The 19,014-nt window shown below is 33.7% G+C and overlaps 1 protein-coding gene across 5 annotated transcripts in view; it reads right to left on the minus strand.

Moving 5' to 3' along the window:
* ZDHHC15 (zDHHC palmitoyltransferase 15) overlaps positions 1-19,014 on the minus strand; it is a 172,635-nt gene that overhangs the window by 123,754 nt on the left and 29,867 nt on the right. For all 5 annotated transcript variants that reach the window (XM_025987814.2, XM_025987813.2, XM_072744823.1 and 2 more), the window contains exon 2: positions 13,285-13,311. In XM_025987814.2, coding sequence (XP_025843599.1) covers positions 13,285-13,311 — 27 coding nt within the window. The remainder of the gene's footprint in view (positions 1-13,284; positions 13,312-19,014) is intronic.

Consider the following 19,014-nt stretch of genomic DNA (forward strand, 5'->3'; position numbering starts at 1 on the left):
AAACCTCCATACTGTTTTCCACAGTGGCTATAACAATTTACATTCCCACAAACAGTTCATGAGTGTTCTTTTTCTCCATATCCTTGCCAACACTTGTTATGTCTTGTGGTTTTGATTTTAGCCATTCTGACAGACTTAAGGTGATACCTTGCATTTTTGATTTACATTTCTCTGATGATGAGTGATGTTGAGCATCTTTTCATGTCTGTGAGCCATCTGTATGTTTTCTTTGAAAAAATGTCTATTCAGGTCCTCTGCTCATTTTTAAATTGGATTGACATTCCAAAACATTTTCTGATGTTGATATATTTAAGCTCTTTTGGATATTAACCCCTTATTAGATATATCATTTGAAAATATCCTCTCTCATTCAGTAGGTTGCCTTTTTGTTTTGTTGATGGTTTCCTTCACTGTGCAAAAGCTTTTTTATATTGATATAGTCCCAATAGTATATTTTTGCTTTCATTTCCCTTGCCTTGGGATGCATACCTAGAAACATGTTGCTAAGAATGATGCCAGAGAAATTGCTGCCTGTGTTCTTTTTTAGGAATTCTACGGTTTCAGGTATCATATTTAGTTCTTAAATCCAATTTGAGTTTATTTTTATTTATGGTGTAAAAAAAGTAGTCCAGTTTTATTCTTTTGCATGTAGCTGTCCAGTTTTCCCAGCACCATTTAATGAAGACTGTCTTTTCCTTACTGTATATTCTCGCTTTTTTTCTCATAAATTAACTGACCATATGATTTTGGGTTTGTTTCTGGGGTCTCTTCAATTCGGCTGATCTATTTTTGTGTCAGTACCATTGTCTATTCATTCCTGTTGTCTATTTTTGTGCCAGTACCATACTGTTTTGATTACTATAGCTGTGTAGCATATCTTAAACATTGGAGTACTTGAAATCTGGAATTCTGATACTTCCAGCTTTGTTCTTCTTTGTCAAGATTGTTCTTGGTGTTTGAGGGTCTTTTGTGGTTCCATGCAAATTTCAGGATTATTTGTTCTCGTTCTGTGAAAAATGCTGTTGCTATTTTTTGATAAAGAAGGCATTGAATCTATAAATTTCTTTCGGTAGTATAGAAATTTTAACAATATTAATTTTTCCAATCCATGAGCATGAAATATTTTTCCAGTTGTTTGTATCATTTTCAATTTCTTTCATCAATGTTTTATAGTTTTCAGAGTATAGGACTCTCACCTTCTTGGTTAAGTTTTTTATTGGTATTTTTTAGGTGCAATTGTAAATGGAATTATTATATTTCTCTGCCACTTTGTTAGTGCACAGAAATGCTATCAATTTCTTGGTATTAATTTTGTATCCTGTGACTTTATTGAATTCACTTATTATTTCTGGTAGTTCTTGGTGGAGTCTTTAGGGTTTTCTATATATTGTATCATGTCATCTGCAAATAGTGCCAATTTAACTTCTTCCTTGCCAATATGGATCCTTCTTATATCTTTTTTTTTTTTTTTTTTTTGCCAGATTGCTGTGGCTAGGACTTCCAGTACTATGTTGAATACAAGTGGCAAGAGTGGACATCTTTATTTAGTTCCTGATTTTAGATGAAAAGCTCTCAATTTTTCACCATTGAGTATGATGTTAGCTGTGGGTATTTCATATATAGCCTTCACTATGTTGAGGTATGTTCCCTCTTAGTCCACTTTGTTGAGACTTTCCATTATGAATGGATGTTGATATTGTCAAATGCATTTTCTGCATCTGTTGGGATTATCATATGATTGTACCCTTTTGTTGATGTAATGCATCACAATGATTGATTTGCAAATAATGAACCATCCTTATGTCCCCAGAATAGATTCAACTTGACAATGGTGAATGATCTGTTAATGTATTTTCTGGTCAATGTATTGTTGAATGCAGTTTGATAATATTTTGTTGAGGAATTTTGCATCTATGTTTATCAGGTATATTGGCCTACAGTTTTGTTTTTGTGGTATCTTTGGTTTTAATATCAGGGTAATGCTGATCTCATAGAATGTATTTGAAAGTTTTCCTTCCTCTTCTATTTTTTGGAAAAGTTTGAGGAGAATAAATATTAATTCTTCTTTAAATGTTTGGTAGAATTCACCTGTGAATTGACCTGATCCTGTACTTTTAATTTTTGGTAGTTTTTTGATTACCAATTCAATTTTGTTACTAGTAATTGATCTGTTGAGATTTTCTGTTTCTTTCTAATTCAGTTTTGGAAGACTGTATGTTTTAGAAATTTATTCATTTCTTCCAGATTGTCCACTTTGTTGACACATAATTTTTCATAATATTCTCTTATAATCCTTTATACTTACATGGTGTCAGTTGTCTTTTCCTCTTTCATTTCTGATTTTATTTATTTTGGTCCTTTCTCCTTTTCTTGGGGTGTCTGGCTAATAGTTTATTAATTGGTTTATCTTTTCAAAGAACCAGTCTTGATTTCATTGATCTTTTCTATTGGTTTTTCTCTGTTTTATTTATTTCTGCTCTAATCTTTATTATTTCATTCATTCTACTAGCTTTGCACTTTGTTCTTCTTTTTTCTAATTCCTTTAGGTATATGGTTAGATTTTTATTTGAGCTTTTCCTTGTTTCATGAGGTAGACCTCTGTCGCTATATATTTCCTTCTTTATAATTGTTTTCACAGTGTCTCAAAGATTTTGGACCATTGTGTTATCAGTTTTATGTGTCTCCATATTTTTGTGTTTTTTATTTTGATTTCTTCATTGATCCATTGGTTGCTTAGTACAATGTCATTTAGCTTTCATGTGTTTGTGTTTTTTCCAGTTTTTTCTTGTGACTAATTTCTAATTTTTTATACTGTAGTGGTTGGAAAAGATGCATTGTATGATTTCAATTTTCTTAAATTTACCAAGACTTGGGTTTTGGCCTAACATGTGATCTATTCTGGAAAATGTTCCATGTGCACTTGAAACAATGTGCATTCTGTTGCTTCTGGATGGAATGTTCTTCATATATCTGTTATGTCCATCTGGCCTAATGTGTCATTCAATAACACTGTTTCCTTATTGAATTTCTGTCTGGATGATCTATCCATTGATGTAAGTGGGGTGTTAAAGTCTCCTATTATATATTTCTCTCTTTATGTATGAAAATATTTGCTTTATGTAATTAGGTGGTCCAATGTTGGATGCATAAATATTTATAATTGTTATATACTCTTGTTGGATTGTCCCCTTTATCATTAGGTAATGCCCTTCTTTGTCTCTTGTTATATAGTCTTTGTTTTACAGTCTATTTTGCATGATAAAAGTATTGCTATCCAGGCTTTGTTCTTCACTTCCAATTGCATGGTAAATATTTTTCTATCTCTCCACTTTAGTTTATATGTGTCTTTATGTCTCAAGTGAAACATCAATGAATCTTGCTCTATCCTTAACCTCTGCAGTAATTACAAAGGACTAATACTTTCTACTTTATACATTTCTATACTACTTACATTTTGTGTGGTTTTATTTCTCATAATTAAGAAAAATAATAAAATTTATTTTTTAATTTTATTATTAGGTAAGGTTAAATAAATCATGGTATATGCATACTATTTAATACCCTGAGATCATTAAAAAATGAAATACATTTTTATATGCTAACATGGAAAAATATATATATTATTGAGATAAGTAAGCAATAGAATAATATGCACAGTATCATCCAGTTTTTAAAAAACCCAAATCTATATAAATATACACATCTGTACTCATATGTTTGTATGTAAAGACAGAGCAAAATATCTAGGCTACAAATCAAACTAAATATAGTAGTTATCTATAAATAGTGATGGGGAAGAGGCAGCATGAGGAAGGCTTTAATTTTTTATCTCATATCTTTGTATTATTTAAATTTTCAATGAGCATTACTTTTGTTAATATAATATTATTATTATATTATTAACAATTATTGTTATGATTATATTGAAATTGATATAATATTCTTTTATTTATTATTACTATTATTTAAAAATATATTTGATACATCCAATGGAATGTATCTTTTAAAAAATATTTTATTTATTTATTAGAGAGAGAGAGAGCAAGCGAGCATGAGTTGGGGAGAGGCAGAGGGAGAAGGAGAGGGAGGAGCAGACTCCTCACTGAGCAGGGAGTCTAAAGACAGGCATGATATGAGGACTGAACTTGATCTCAAAACCTGAGCCAAAGTCAGATGCTTAACTGACTGAGCCACCCAGATGCCACAATATAATATTCTTTTAGAAATGGGTTGGCCTCTAAAGAGAGCTTCATTTGGTCCCCCAAATCCACATTATATAGTAATTTTACAATAATAAGTATAAAATAGTCTATAATTAAGAACACTGAGCTAACTGCTCAAAGCCTAGCTGAGGATTTTCTATGCAGTATGAATGTGAATATAAAAGATCATACTGTGGCCCAAACTTTTCCCTCCCAGTACATTTTCAATTTCCTGGTGTCTAATATATGACCAATAAATCAAGATTAATTTAATCAAGTAGACAAAAAGTGAATACTTCCATGCTCTGGGTTTTCATTTTTTAAAATTTTTTATTTATTTATTCATGAGAGACCCAGAGAGAGAGGCAGAGACACAGGCAGAGGGAGAAGCAGGCTCCAAACAGGGAGCCCGATGTGGAGCTCAATCCTGGGACTCCAGGATCATGCCCTAAGCAGAAGACAGGCGTTTAACCACTGAGCCACCCAGGCGTCCCTGGGTTTTCAAATGGAAACCTAAATAAGTTCTTATATTAATTGCTAAGACTGCAATAACAAAGTACCACAGACTGAATGACTTAAACAGCATAAATTTACTTTCTCACAGTTCTTGAGGCTAGAAGTCAATATTAAAGTATTAGCAGGGTTGGTTTCTTCTGAGGCTTTTCTTCTTGGTTTGTAGATGGCCATCTTCCTGTGTCCTCATATGTCTTCATTCCGTATGTGTTTGTGTCCTAATATCCTCTCTTTATAAGGACACCAGTCATAATGATTAGGGCTCACACTAGTGACCTCATTTTAAATTAATTACCTCTTTAAAACACCCTATCTCCAAATACAGTCACAGTCTGACATACTGGGGGTTAGGAGTTCAACATATGAATGTTGGGGGAACATAGTTCAGCCCACAGAGGTTCAAGTATTTAGGAATCACATCTATTTCTAAAAAGGTAAATAGCTACAACTATATCCAACTTTAAAAGGGAAACCAGAGAATTTAGTATGAAACTAGTATGCAAATGAATTCTCAAAAGATGCGTAAAACTTTTACTTAAAATGATTAACGGCCCTTTTTGAAGATAACCAACTGGTCAATACATTATTCTGATTATATGTGGATTTTCTGACAGATTATGCCTATCTCTTTCCTAAATTCATCCCCTATTTCACTTATCCTTGGACCCTACTAAATTTCTAACATCAAGTGCATCCCAGATCTTCCTATCAAGATCTTCAAAATACAGACAGATACTATGATGCTGAATAAGATAATCTATGGAAAAGAGTCTTATGAAAACAAAATTATTATTATGGGATTTGTTTCTAGTATGATCTATGGAAAAAGATTTGGACTCATGTGTTAAAAAAAGAATTTGTGAATCTTGTAGAATCAAGGATGATATACTATATAATATTCTGGAAAATGGTTCAGATAATCTGGGCTTTAGTTCTTTCTGTGCACTAGAATCAACATGACTAGATCAACATATGTTACTTCTTTTGAACTCATTTGTTCTACTTACAAGATAGGAGTGCATGGCTTTTGATAATATATTATGTTTATATTTATATATATATAAATATATATATATTTACAAAGGTATAGCCCTAAAATATATATCCTTATATATTTTACAAATATATATTATAAATATAATAAATATAAAATATTTTTATAAATAAATAAAATATATATGTATATAAATAATTATAGTCCTAAAATATATTATGCTTCTTAGAAAAAAGATCTTTTAGGTCCTTTCCAATTAATGTTAATAACAATAATAATAATAGTATCTACTACTATTTATTTTGTGCTTATCATATGCTAGGCACTATGCCATGAGACTTACATATATCATCTTATTTAGTGCTCTACACATGATTTAAGATAGCTACTTTTATAACAATCTTACAGATGAAGAAAGTGAAATTTAGTCCAAAGGTAATATATATATTAAGTGGAAAGGCAAGATTTGATCCTGGGTATATCTGACACCAAAGTCTGTGCTTATTTGCTACTGTTACAATGCTCTTAGTGCATTAGAGATTGGGATTAATCAGTAATTGTGTTAATTCCTCAGGTTTGTCATAAGAAGTTCCACAAACTGGGTGGCTTAAAGAACAGAATTTATTCTCTCATAGTTCTGGAGACTAGAAGTCTGAAATTAAGGTTTAGGCAAGGTCATACATATTCTCTTAAGTTTCTAGGAGAAAATCCTTCCTTGCCTCATCCTAGCTTCTGGTGTTCCCTGGCAATACTTGGTGTTTTTTGGTTTGTGGCAACATAATTCATTCTTATTTTGTTTTTGCATGACCATCTCTCTCTGTGTATCTAAATTTCCCTTCCTTTATAAGTACATCTGTCATAGGGCCTACCCTAGGGCAGTATGATCTCAACTTGATTACATCTGTAAGGACCATATTTTTTAAATTTTATTAGTTTCAAAGGTAGAATTTGGTGATTCATCAGTTGCATATAACACCCACTGCTCATTACATCAAGTGCCCTCTTTAATGCCCATCACCCAATTACCCTTCCCCACACACGCCTCCCATCCTACAACCCTCAACCCTCAGTTTGTTTCCTAGAGTTCAGTGTCCTTTATGGTTTGTCTCCCTCTCAGTTTTCATCTTATTTTATTTTTCTTTCACTTACCCTATGTTCATCTGTTTTGTTTCTAGATTACACATATGAGTGAAATCATATGGCATTTGTCTTTCTGTAACTGACTTATTTCACAAAGCATAATACCTTCTAGTTCTATCTACAATCTTGCAAATGGCAAGATTTTATTCTTTTTGATGGCCGAGTAATATTCCACTATGTGTATATATACACACACACAAACACACACACACACAATGTATTCCACTGTGTGTGTGTATACATCTTTATTGCAAGGACCATTTTTAAGAAAATATTTTATTTATTTATTTGAGAGAGAGAGTGAGCAAGTAAAAGAGAGAGAGCACAAGTAGGGGGAGAGGGAGAAGCAGACTCTCCACTGTGCATGGAGCCCCATATGAGGCTTGATCCCAGAACACTAGGATCATGACCTGAGCCAAAGGCAGACACTTAACCAACTGAACCATCCAGGTGCCCAAGGACTGACTTATTTATCTATATCTATATCTATATCTATATCTATATCTATATCTATATCTATATCTATCTATATCTATCTATATCTATATCTATCTATAGCTATATGTATCTATCTATCTATCTATCTATCTATCTATCATCTTTAAAGATTTTATTTATTTATTCATGAGAAAGGCAGAGACATAGGCAGAGGGAGAAGTAGGCTTCATGTGGGAAGCCCAATGTGCAACTCGATCCCAGGACCCTGGAATCATGCCCTGAGCTGAAGGCAGACACTCAACCACTAAGTCACCCAGGTGTCCCTAAGGACCATATTTTTAAATAAAGTAACATTTATTGGTTTTGGGTGGTTATAAATTTTGGAGGGAGCTTTTCAACCCAATAAAAGAACCATTAAGCAGAAAAGAAATGGAAAAACTTTTACGGTATGTTTGATTATGGTTTTCTTAAGCTATAGAAACTGAATAAAAGGTTATGTGATTTGAGGTCTTCATTTATTTGGCAGTAATATATTCTTTGCCATTGCCAAATAATGTACCTACTAGCAGTAATATGTCATATTGTATTTACTTCAATGTGTGCAAAATTCACCCATTTTGAATTTATTTGAAACAACCCACAAATTCATTGGGTAATAAGGGGCTACTGATATTCATTAGGCATATTGGTCAGCTTCTAGGCAAGGCTTACCAATTCATCCCAGATACTTGGGTGTCTAATACTTTCTGAAAAATAAATTTCAAGGCATTGCCTAGAAACCAATGATAGTCTTTAGAAGTTCTTTGTAAGTCTAAATTTTAATCTTCTGGTTACAATAAAATCTACTTTCAGCTTATTAATCCCACTGTGTTTGAGAACCCTGACATAAAAAATGTTATAACTGAGATTGTTCATACTTAACATTTACAAAGCAGTTTACTCTTATATACTTTTACTCCCATATAATTTCATGCTTGCTAGCTTACAACAAATCTGTAACACATCACTAAACTCATCTCCTTTATAGAAATTGAGGTTCAGAGAAGTTGAGTTATTTACCAAAGACCACAGAGCTAGTAAATGATAGAGCTGTAACTCCAGCTCAGACCTTCTGTCCCTAAATCCCGTGCTCTGTCTCATTATGCCCCAGTGCAGAACCAAGAAACAAAATCTAATCTTATTCTTTATTATATTGATAAATCTGAGAGCCATCAGGAAAAAAGTGCTTGGAATCAGAATTCTAGTGTCAAAGGAGCTTAAAAATCATGCACTGTATTTTCCTTATGATGAGTGATGTTGAGCTTCTTTTCATGTGTCTGTCAGCCATCTGTATGTCTTCTTTGGAGAAATGTCTATTTATGTCTTCTGCTCATTTCTTAACTGGATTATTTATTCTTTGTGTATTGAGTTTGATAAGTTCTTTATAGATTTTGGATACTAACCCTTTATCATGTATGTCATTTGCAAATATCTTCTCCTATTCCAAGGGTTGTCTTTTGGTTCTGTTGATTGTTTCCTTCACTGTGCAGAAGCTTTTCATCTTGATGAAGTTCTAATAGTTCATTTTTGCTTTTGTTTCCCTTGCTTCTGGAGTTGTATCTAGATGCAATGACCAATGTCAAAAAAGTTGCTGCCTACGTTCTGTAGGATTTTGATATTTTTCTGTCTCACATTTAGGTTTTCACCCATTTTGAATTTTGTGTCTGTGTGTGTGTGTGTGTGTGGCGTAAGAAAGTGGTCCAAATGGATAAAGAAGTTGTGGTATATATCTACAATGGACAATCACTCAGCCATCAAAAAGAATGAAACGTTGCCATTTGCAATGATATAGTGGAGTTAGAATGTATTATGCTAAGCAAATAAGTCAGCCAGAGAAAGATAAACACCACATGATTTCATTCATATGTGGAATTTAAAAAACAAAATAGATGAGCATGGGGAAAAAGAGAAAGACAAAGCATGAGACAGGCTCTTAAGTATAGAAAACGAACTGAGGGTTGCTGGAGGGGAGGTGGGCAGGGGGATGGGTTAAACAGGTGTTTAACCCTAAATAACCTAAATAACCTAAATACATAAGTATTAAGGAGGGCACTTGTTGAGATGAGCCCTGGTTCTTGTATATAAGTGAAGAATCACTAAATTCTACATCTGAAACTAATATTACACTGTATGTTAACTTGCTGGAATTTAAATAAAAACTTAAACAAACAATCAAACATTATGACCACTAAAGTCCCTGAACAGACAAAATAATCTTGAAAAACAAAACTGGAGGTATCACAATTCCAGACTTCGAGTTATATTACAAAGCTGTAGTAATCATCATGGTACTGGCACAAAAATAGACACATAGATCAACAGAACAGAATAGAAAGCCCAGAATTAAATCCACAATTATACAGTCAATTAATCTTCAAAAAAGCAGGAAAGAGTGGTCAAAAAGAAGAGAGTGATAAACCAAGAAACAGTCTCTTAATAACTATAGAGAACAAATTGATGGTTACTAGAGAGGAGGTACGAGGGGAGAATTGGTCAAATAGGTGATAAAAGAAAAAGAAATCATACATGTGCAACATAATCTAAAGAGCTCAAATCCCAGCAACTAGATTGATGCTACTAGGAAGGCTCTGAACTGAGTTGAGCTTACAAATGACACCACACTGGTGTGATTGAGTTCACTGACAATATATAAAAATGAAGATAGAGAATTTTGGCCACTAGATAAAACAGCAATTGAATATCAAATTTCTCATTAAGGAGCTCAACTGAGCGAATAAGGGAGTTATAGATTGAAAAGTAAAAGACAACTGCAGGTGTTTTACTGCACTATAGATACCTTATCTAGTTTTGGTATTAGGGTAATGCATTTGACAAGGTACAACATCCATTCATGATAAAAAAAAATCTCAACAAATTAAGTTAAGAGAAAACATCCCTCAACATCATAAAACCAAAAACTAATATCATCCTCAATGGGGAAAACCTGAGAACTTTTTCTCTATGATCAGGAACAGGAATGTCCACTCTCACCACTGTTATTTAACATAGTAATGTAAGGTGTAGCTATAGCAGACAATGAAAAGAATTGAAACATGTCCAAATTGGCAAGGGAGAAGAAAATCTTTCACTATTTGCAGATGACTATTTGCAGATTCACTATTTGCATGCTATATAGGAAACCCAGGGGACACCTGGGTGGCTAAGCAGTTAAGTGCCTGCCTTTGGCCCAGGGCATGATCCTGGGTCCTGGAATCGAGTCCCACATCAGGCTCCCTGCATGGAGCCTGCTTCTCTCTCTGCCTGTGTCTCTGCCTCTCTTTCTCTCTCTCTGTCTCTCATGAATAAATAAAATCTTTTTTTAAAAAAAGGAAACCGAGAAGACTCCACCAAAAAACTGCTAGAGCTGATATGTGAATTCAGTAAAGTTGCAGGATAGCAAAATCAACATAGAGAAATCTATTGTATTTCTATACAGCAATAATGGAGGAGCAGAAAGACAAATTCAGAAAACAATTCCACTTACAATTGCAACCAAAATAAGAAGATAACTAGGAATAAACCTAACCAAAGAGGTACAATACCTGTACTCTGAAAACTAGAAAACACTGATGAAAGAAATTGAAGAGGATACAAAGAAATGGAAAGATACTCCATGCTCATGGATTAGAAGAACAAATATTAAAATGTCTATACTAACCAAAGCTATCTACACATTCAGTGTTATCCTTACCAAAATACCACCATTATTTTTCACAGAGCTAAAACAAACCATCCTAAAATTTGTATGGAACCACAAAAGACCTCAAATAGCCAAAGCAATCTTAAAAAAGAAAAGCAAAGCTGGAGGCATCACAATTCTGGGCTTAAAGTTATATTACAAAGCGATTATGATCAAAGCAGTATGGTACTGACACAAAGATAGACACATATATCAAAAGAACAGAATAGAAAACCCAGATATGAACCCACAAATATATGCTCAATTGATCTTCAACAAAGCAGGAAAAGATATCCAATGGGAAAAAGACAGACTCTTTAACAAATGGTGTTGGGAAACCTGGACGGCGACATGCAAAAGAATAAAACTACACTACTTTCTTACACCAAACACAAAAAAAAATAAATTCAAAATGGATGGAAGATTGAAATGTGAGACCTGAAACCATAAAGCCTAGAGGAGAAAACAGGCAGTAATCTCTCTGATGTCAGCCATAGCATCTGCTATTTTTAGGTACAGCTCCCGAAGCAATGGAAATAAAAGGAGAAATAAACTATGGGGACTATAGCAAAAGTAAAAAGCTACTGTACTTCAAAGGAAGCAATCAATAAAACTAAAATGCAGCCTAAGGAATGGGAAAAGGTATTTGCAAATGACATATCCAATAAAGGATTAGTATCTAAAATATGTGAAGAACTTATACTCCTAAATGCTCAAAACTCCTAAAACAAATAATCCAATTAAAAATGGGCAGAAGGCATTTCTCCAAAGACATCCTCATGGTCAAAAGACACATGAAAAGATACTCATCATCTCTTATCATCAGGGAAATGTAAATGAAAATCACAATGAGATATCACCTCACATCTATAAAATGGCTAAAACAAAAAATATAAGAAACAACAAGTGTTGGTATGGGTGTGGAGAAAGGGCGACTCTCTTGCAGTGATGGTGGGAATGCAAACTTGCGCAGCTACTGTGAAAATATTATGGGGGTTCTTCAAAAACTTAAAAATAGAACTACTCTATGATGCATTGATTGTACTTCTGAGTGATCACCCCCAAAATACAAAAACAGTAATTGAAGAGATACATGTCCCCATATATTTACTGCAGCATTATTTATAATAGCCAAAATTGGAAGCAGACTATGTGTGCATTGATGGATGAAGATGTGGTAAATATATACAATCAAATATTATTCAGCCCCATAAAAGAATGAAATCTTGCCATTTGCAAACAAAATGGATAGAGGTAGAGAGTATAATGCTAAGTGAAATAAGTTGGTCAGAGAAGGATAAATACCCTATGATTTCATTCATAGGTAGAATTTAAGAAACAAAACAAGGAAAGAAAGAAACAAGAAACAAAACAAGCACAGGAAAAAAAGATGAAGATAGGCAAACCAAAAAATAGATTCTTAACTATAGAGAACTAATTGGTGATTACCAGAGGGTAGTTAGTTTGACAGATGGATGAAATAGGTGAGGGGAGCAGCGAGTACACTTATCATGATGAGCATTGAGTAATTGTGAATCACTATATTGTATACCTGAAACCAATATACTACTCTGTCAAGTATATTGGCATTAAAATAAAAAAATTAATAAAATGTGTAATATAAATATTATATAATTAATGAATTACAATTGTTAATCCGATGAAGTGAGAATAAAAAGTTGCTATATAAAGTGGCTACATAAATACTTACGGTTATGTCTGAAAAAATAATGTGAAGTTAAATGTTTGTTAAGACTCATCTTTAGCTTACACATTTTTAGTGGAAAATTACTTAATGTCTCTACAGTGGTAGTATAAATTGAAGATTAAGCCAAATGGGGATGAAGAGTGAAGAAGAATATGTAAATATATTGCAACTGTGATGGTGAAGGACTTATCCCTTTAAATTTCCTCATGGTACCCTTACTCCATACCTTGAAGAGGGAATGAATTGTGCAGGAAGACAAGGTACCTAGGACAACAGTAATGAAGCAAGAGCCTGGGATCACTATGGCCAATAGCATGGTTACTTCTGCCTTTCTCTATCATAAATTCTGGTAACTTACAATTCCTGTGCTACAGCCAAAGGGGCCACTGATATGTTTTGCTGTATCTCTGGATAAGCTCTGGGTATGCTTCCTGAAAAATACCATCCTAAACTTTCCATTTAATTCAGTATTCCTGGGAAAGTTGCTCAATTTATAGGCTTTTATGTAATTGACTTTTAGATAGAAAGAAGGATACAATTCTGACCAATACAATTTACAATACTATCTTACCTTTTTCTGCTGGGCTCAAAACAGTTACTGTAAAAAGAAAGAGAAAGTTAAAAATTAGTGATATTTTAAAACATTTTCATTTCCTTTTTTAAAGATTTATTCATTTATTTACTTATTAGAGAGAGAGAGAGAACAGATGGAGAGTGAGTCTTAAGCAGACTTTGTGCTGAGTGCAGAGCCTGATGTGGGGCTCGATCTCTTAACCTTGAGATTAGGACTTGAGCCAAAACCAAGAGTCAGACACTTAATCACTACACCACCCAGATACTCCAAATTAATCCAAAATTTTTGAGCAACTTATTCAATGGAATAATACTTTAGGAAACAACCAGCCTGCTAAGATGAGGGAAGGCATGGATGATTAAATACATCCTTTGCTCCTTCTCCATCTTAAACCTAAGAATTTCTACTCATTTATCAAATACATATATAAATAGATTTTTTAAAGATCCCACCAAATCAAAACTGTTGAGCTATCTAGGAGCTTAAAAGCCAATCAATTAGGAGGAGATGACTATTCATTTTCTCAAAGTATTCACTGGAAAGATCTTTAAATATCAAGTTTCTCTTATATATTTAGAGTTAATTTAGAGTGGAGGTTGCATGATAGCTCTGAAGTCAAACTGCCTGGTTTTTAAAAACCCAGTTGCACTATTTTGTGACCTTAGGCAGGTTCCTTACTTCCCTAACTTACCTCCCAAGGTTACTTGAGATTCAAACAAGTTAATGCATGTAACTGCTGTTTAACATCGTGTCTAGCACAAGGCAAGTATATAATAAATATTAATACTTCTTATTATATTTGAACTATGATTTTTTTTTGTTTTTTTTTTTTTTGAACTATGATTTTGTAAAATATCACAGCTGTAAGAAACTTTAGCAATTATCTGGTTTATCTGTCTCATTTTACAACTGGGAAAAAAGAACTAGAGTAGTACCAAATGATTTGCTCAAGGTCATAGAGTAAGTCACTTGTAGAGCTGGGACTAGATTCTAGCCTCCAAGGCTTTTTTCATGTACTGTGTCTACCTTTCCCAATCATTCTTTGCTGCCTTATGTGATATATACATAATTTTTGCCAGAATGATATTTGAGCAGTGAGGCCTACCTATCTTTAGTCACCACCATCTGTGTACATCTATATTAGGTGTTAATGCAAAGTGAAACTATAAGGCATGCCTTTCAATCTTGAGAAACTATTGAATTAAGATGGTTTTCAGGTTTGCTTGGGTGGCTCAGTCGGTTAAGCATCCGATTCTTGATTTCAGCTCAGGTCATGATCTCAGTGTTGTGGAATCCAGTTCTGCGTCGAGCTCCATGCTGGGTGTAGAGCCTACTTGGGAGTGTCTCTCTCTTTCTCTGCCCGTCCCTCCCACTTGCATGTGTTCTCTCTCTTTAGAAAAGAAAAAAAATTAATTTAAAAAATACATGGTTTTCAGACACAATGATAAATACTTAATGTCAGAAAAACATATCATCCTAACAGAGAATGATACTATATTCTAGGGGCTATTTCCTCAGGTCATTCATCAGTTATACTTTGTATTTCTCTTCATTTCCAGGTCTGTTTTTGTAGAGTCTTAAAAGTTTATCCTTTTAATCACCATTTGAATGAACTTTATTAAAGCTATTCTATGTTATTTGTGCAAAAATCTGACCAGGTAATGTCCTCTTATTTATAATACACCTGCCTGGAGATGGATATTCTTTTTTTTCATTTCCAGTTAAAAAATTCTGGTTAAGAATGATTGAAAGAAGCATATACTCTCCTTTGACAATACAAATGGAAATGGAAACAAGAAGCCTTGGTGGATCAACCTAGGATTGATTCATGATTTTGCACATACATCTTGCATGACCGAATCAGTTGAACTAGGCTCTGAATTAGGTTAATAACTTCTCATTAAAATGGAGTGAGAGAGAGTAGAGTTGCTTAGAGACCAATCTTAATAAAGACTGGCTGATAAATTGATGTTTGGTATATCTCTTTCTGCCTCTGTGGCTGAACAATCACTGGTAAGCAAAAAGTGGAGGTCTGCACTACCATTTGCTTGACCACTTGCTGTAATACTTGTGGGTGAGGGAAGGCAATCATTCAGTGCTTTGAAGATATCAGACTGAGACAATGTGTGCACAGAAAAATGAGTGTAAACGAGTGAAGTCTCTGGGGGAAAACAGCTGTCTTTAAGTAATCTTATGTCTGTCATGGTGTAAATGGGATTGGTTTATATGACTCAAGAACTGTGGATAGAAACAGAATTAATGGGTAAAAGCTGCAGGTCAACACATTTTAGCTCACTATAAGAAAAAATGATTATTTTGATGATGATGATGATGATGATATGATGATGACGATGATGATGATGATGATGATGATGATGATGACTATGATGATGGATTGGCAGCATTGGAAAGGACTGAGTTTCCCATTACACACATTTGGAAATGTTGCAGAGGACATTTCCACATTAGTTAGGCATTTGACTGTTAAAGTTCCTTATATTCCTAAAATCCATAAGGATGAAATAAGCCTGAGGGGAAAAATATATTCTTGCAAAATTCCCTGTTGGAAGTTACACATTTCTGAAGAAAAAAAGAAGTGCCTTTATTATAAAACATTAGGGGCACTTCTCTTAGTAGTTCTGCCTGCCCTTTAGTGATCTTTGTAATATTGCCCTTCTCACTATTAAAGGAAGAGACTAAGAATATGTCGGTATTTATTTACTTTGTCAGTCATATTTAAAATGAAAATGTTATTACTTGTGCTCTTTAATTTTATGTGTCAACTTGACTAGGCTAAGGGACGCCCAGATAGCCAGTAAAATATTATTTCTGGGTGTGTCAGTGAGGATATTTCTGGAAGAGATTAGCATTTAAAGCAGTAAACAGTAAGGATCACCCTCACCAATTTGACATGAGCATCATTCAATTCTTTGAGGGTCTGAATAGAACAAAAATGTGGAGAAAAGGCAAATTTGTTGTCTGATTGACTTAAAACATCTATCTTCTCTTGTATTCAGATGTTGGCATTCTTGGTTCTCAGGCCTTTGGACTTGGATTAAAACTTGTACCATTGGTTCCCCCAGTTCTCACGCCTTCAGATTTGTGCTGGAACTACACCATTGGCTTTTCTGGGCCTCCAGCTTGAAGAAGGCAGATCATGGGTCTTAACTTCAGTAATCACCTAAACTAAGCCCTCACAAGCTAAATCCCTTTCTATAAATCTCTATATATCCTATTAGTTCTGTTTCTTTGAAGAATTCTAATAGAATGCTAGAACACAGATGAAACTCAAAAATTTCATGCACAGTGAAGAAGTCAGATAGAAAACACTGTATATATTGTACAATTTTGTTTGTATGAATGTCTAGAAAAGGTAAGTTTTAGAAAAAGAAAGCAGATCAGTGGTTGCCGAGGGCTGGAGGTAAAAGTGAGGTGCTGCAAATGGGCATGAAGAAACTTTTTGGGGTGACAGAAAATTTTTATAACTATACCAGGTGATGGTTGCAGAGTTCCATATATTTATGAAAATCACTGAACTTAATACCTGCAATGGGTGGATTTTATAGTAATTTATACTTTAATAAAGCTGTTTTAAAATAATAAATAAAATGAAAATGCTACAGGTGTCATTGTAAACTTTTACAAAATTGATCTTTTATCAAGAAATCTCTTGGATATGTAAATGTACACTTAGTCATTCTATGAGTAACTTACCAGGTATGATTGTATAGTGATGTGCTGATATGTGTAATACATCTGCTTTGTTCCTTCATATTTTAGCTCACTACTGGGATGTTAAGTACTTGGAGTTATCATCAAATAGATTTTTGCACTGTTTCTCCCTTTTTCTTTATTCTAATTACTGATTCTTAAAACTAGATGTGGAGAAAAGGTATGGAAATGTGGAGTGCATGCAAGGGCTTTTCATCACACACAATTAGTGTTAAAATCAAAGCATATCTCATAAAATTTCTCTAAGTAGATGCATACTGTAGGGTTGTCAGAACGGGAATGTTAGAATAACCCTAATTTGAGGCAAGTTGGAGATGGTCAACAAATGTACTAGAAAGGACATGGAAGAAATCCTACAACAGTGATGTCCAATAAAAATATAATGCAAGCCATGTAATTTATTTTTCTAGTAAGAACATTTCAAGAATTTAAAAAATTCAAAGGGAAGTTAACTTTAATATTTTACTTAGTCCAATATAATAAAAACATCATTTCATCATGTTATGCACATAAAATTATTAATACTTACATTCTTCTTTTTGTATGAAATTTTTGAAAGCTGGTCTGTACAATATGCTTCAGCACATCTCAATTCAGATGCCATATATCAAGTGTTTAATAGCCACATGTGGCTAGTGGCTGCCATTCATTGGAATACAAGTCCATTTGAGCTTTACTATCTAATTTGGTATTATTTTAAACAACATTATTTATTGTTTAAAAATAAATAAAGTAAAATATTGTTTATTATAGTGATCCTAAAGTTTCACATGGTTTTAAAGTAATGTATTCAATGTCAAGATGAGTATATTTGATACCTACTTTTTCCATTAGATGTGTCTTAGACTTTAGGTTAGGAGAGGGAATAGAATTCAAAATGGAGAACCTAGATACATTTCTCATTATGTTCTGCTTCCTGAGAGCAAACTAACCACACGAGATTTCATTTACTCCTTTGAAAAAGTTACTCAGGCATTCTTTTACTTTTTCGGCAGCCATTTTCAAACCTGATGATTTCAATACCCACCGAGGGAACTGATAAAAACATAGATTATAGAACCTCCCTCATATAAAAAATCTCTAGGTGAAGGTACAGGAATTCATACTTAAAAAAACCCAGTAGATGATTCTGATTATCAGCCAGGTATAAGAACTACTGGAGTTATTTTTGATGTTTGGTTTGATATCTTAGTAGTCAGGTGTGATACATTTAACTGTTTTGCATATGGATGACTTACACAACTATTTTAGATATGAGAATACCATGATTCACATAGGCATTCACACAGACTTAAATGGGTAACTTTTGCTTATTCAGAAACTTGGTTTCCAGAAAATATTCCTTCTGTGTGTGGGTTATTTTTTTCTTATTAGTGTTAATTTCTTCTGAATATTTTTTAAGGATTTCTTGTTTCTGAGTAGAATTATTTCCTGGACCTTTTTAAATCTCAAAATGGACACTGTTAATCACCAAAATAGCAGAGTAGGGAATTCCTGGGTTTTGTCTCTTCCCAAAAAGTTATAAATGATGTGATAATTGTTAGAATCAACTTTTGCAGAATTCTATTATTTAATAAAAAATGTACAATAATCAAGAGGGAAAGTTAGTGAATAAAGAAGCTTTTACTTTTTGGTAAGAGAATGCTGTGGCATTTTAAATTTCCTGCTTACCATTCTTCATATCCAAGAACAGGAGGGGCTGTGAGAATAGACTGGTGCAGGTTTATAAATGCCAGAAGTAGCAGCAATACAGACCTTACTCACAAAGAATTGTAGTTGTGAGTGTTGATGGTCTGACAGCTACTTCAAAAAGTAATACAAATCCTTCCCTGGCTTTTATTTGACTCAGAGCATTCCCAGGTCTGAGGCACCTTCCTGAGTCACCTTTGCTGAAAATATTTATAGGTACAGGTATTGAATGCAGCAGCCTGGGGCAAAGGACAACACTTGAGACTGGCAATTAACAGAATAAAAAGCATAGGAAGAAAGAGATCA

Source organism: Vulpes vulpes, chromosome X (assembly GCF_048418805.1).
Source record: "Vulpes vulpes isolate BD-2025 chromosome X, VulVul3, whole genome shotgun sequence".
In the NCBI taxonomy this organism is placed as follows: domain Eukaryota; kingdom Metazoa; phylum Chordata; class Mammalia; order Carnivora; family Canidae; genus Vulpes; species Vulpes vulpes.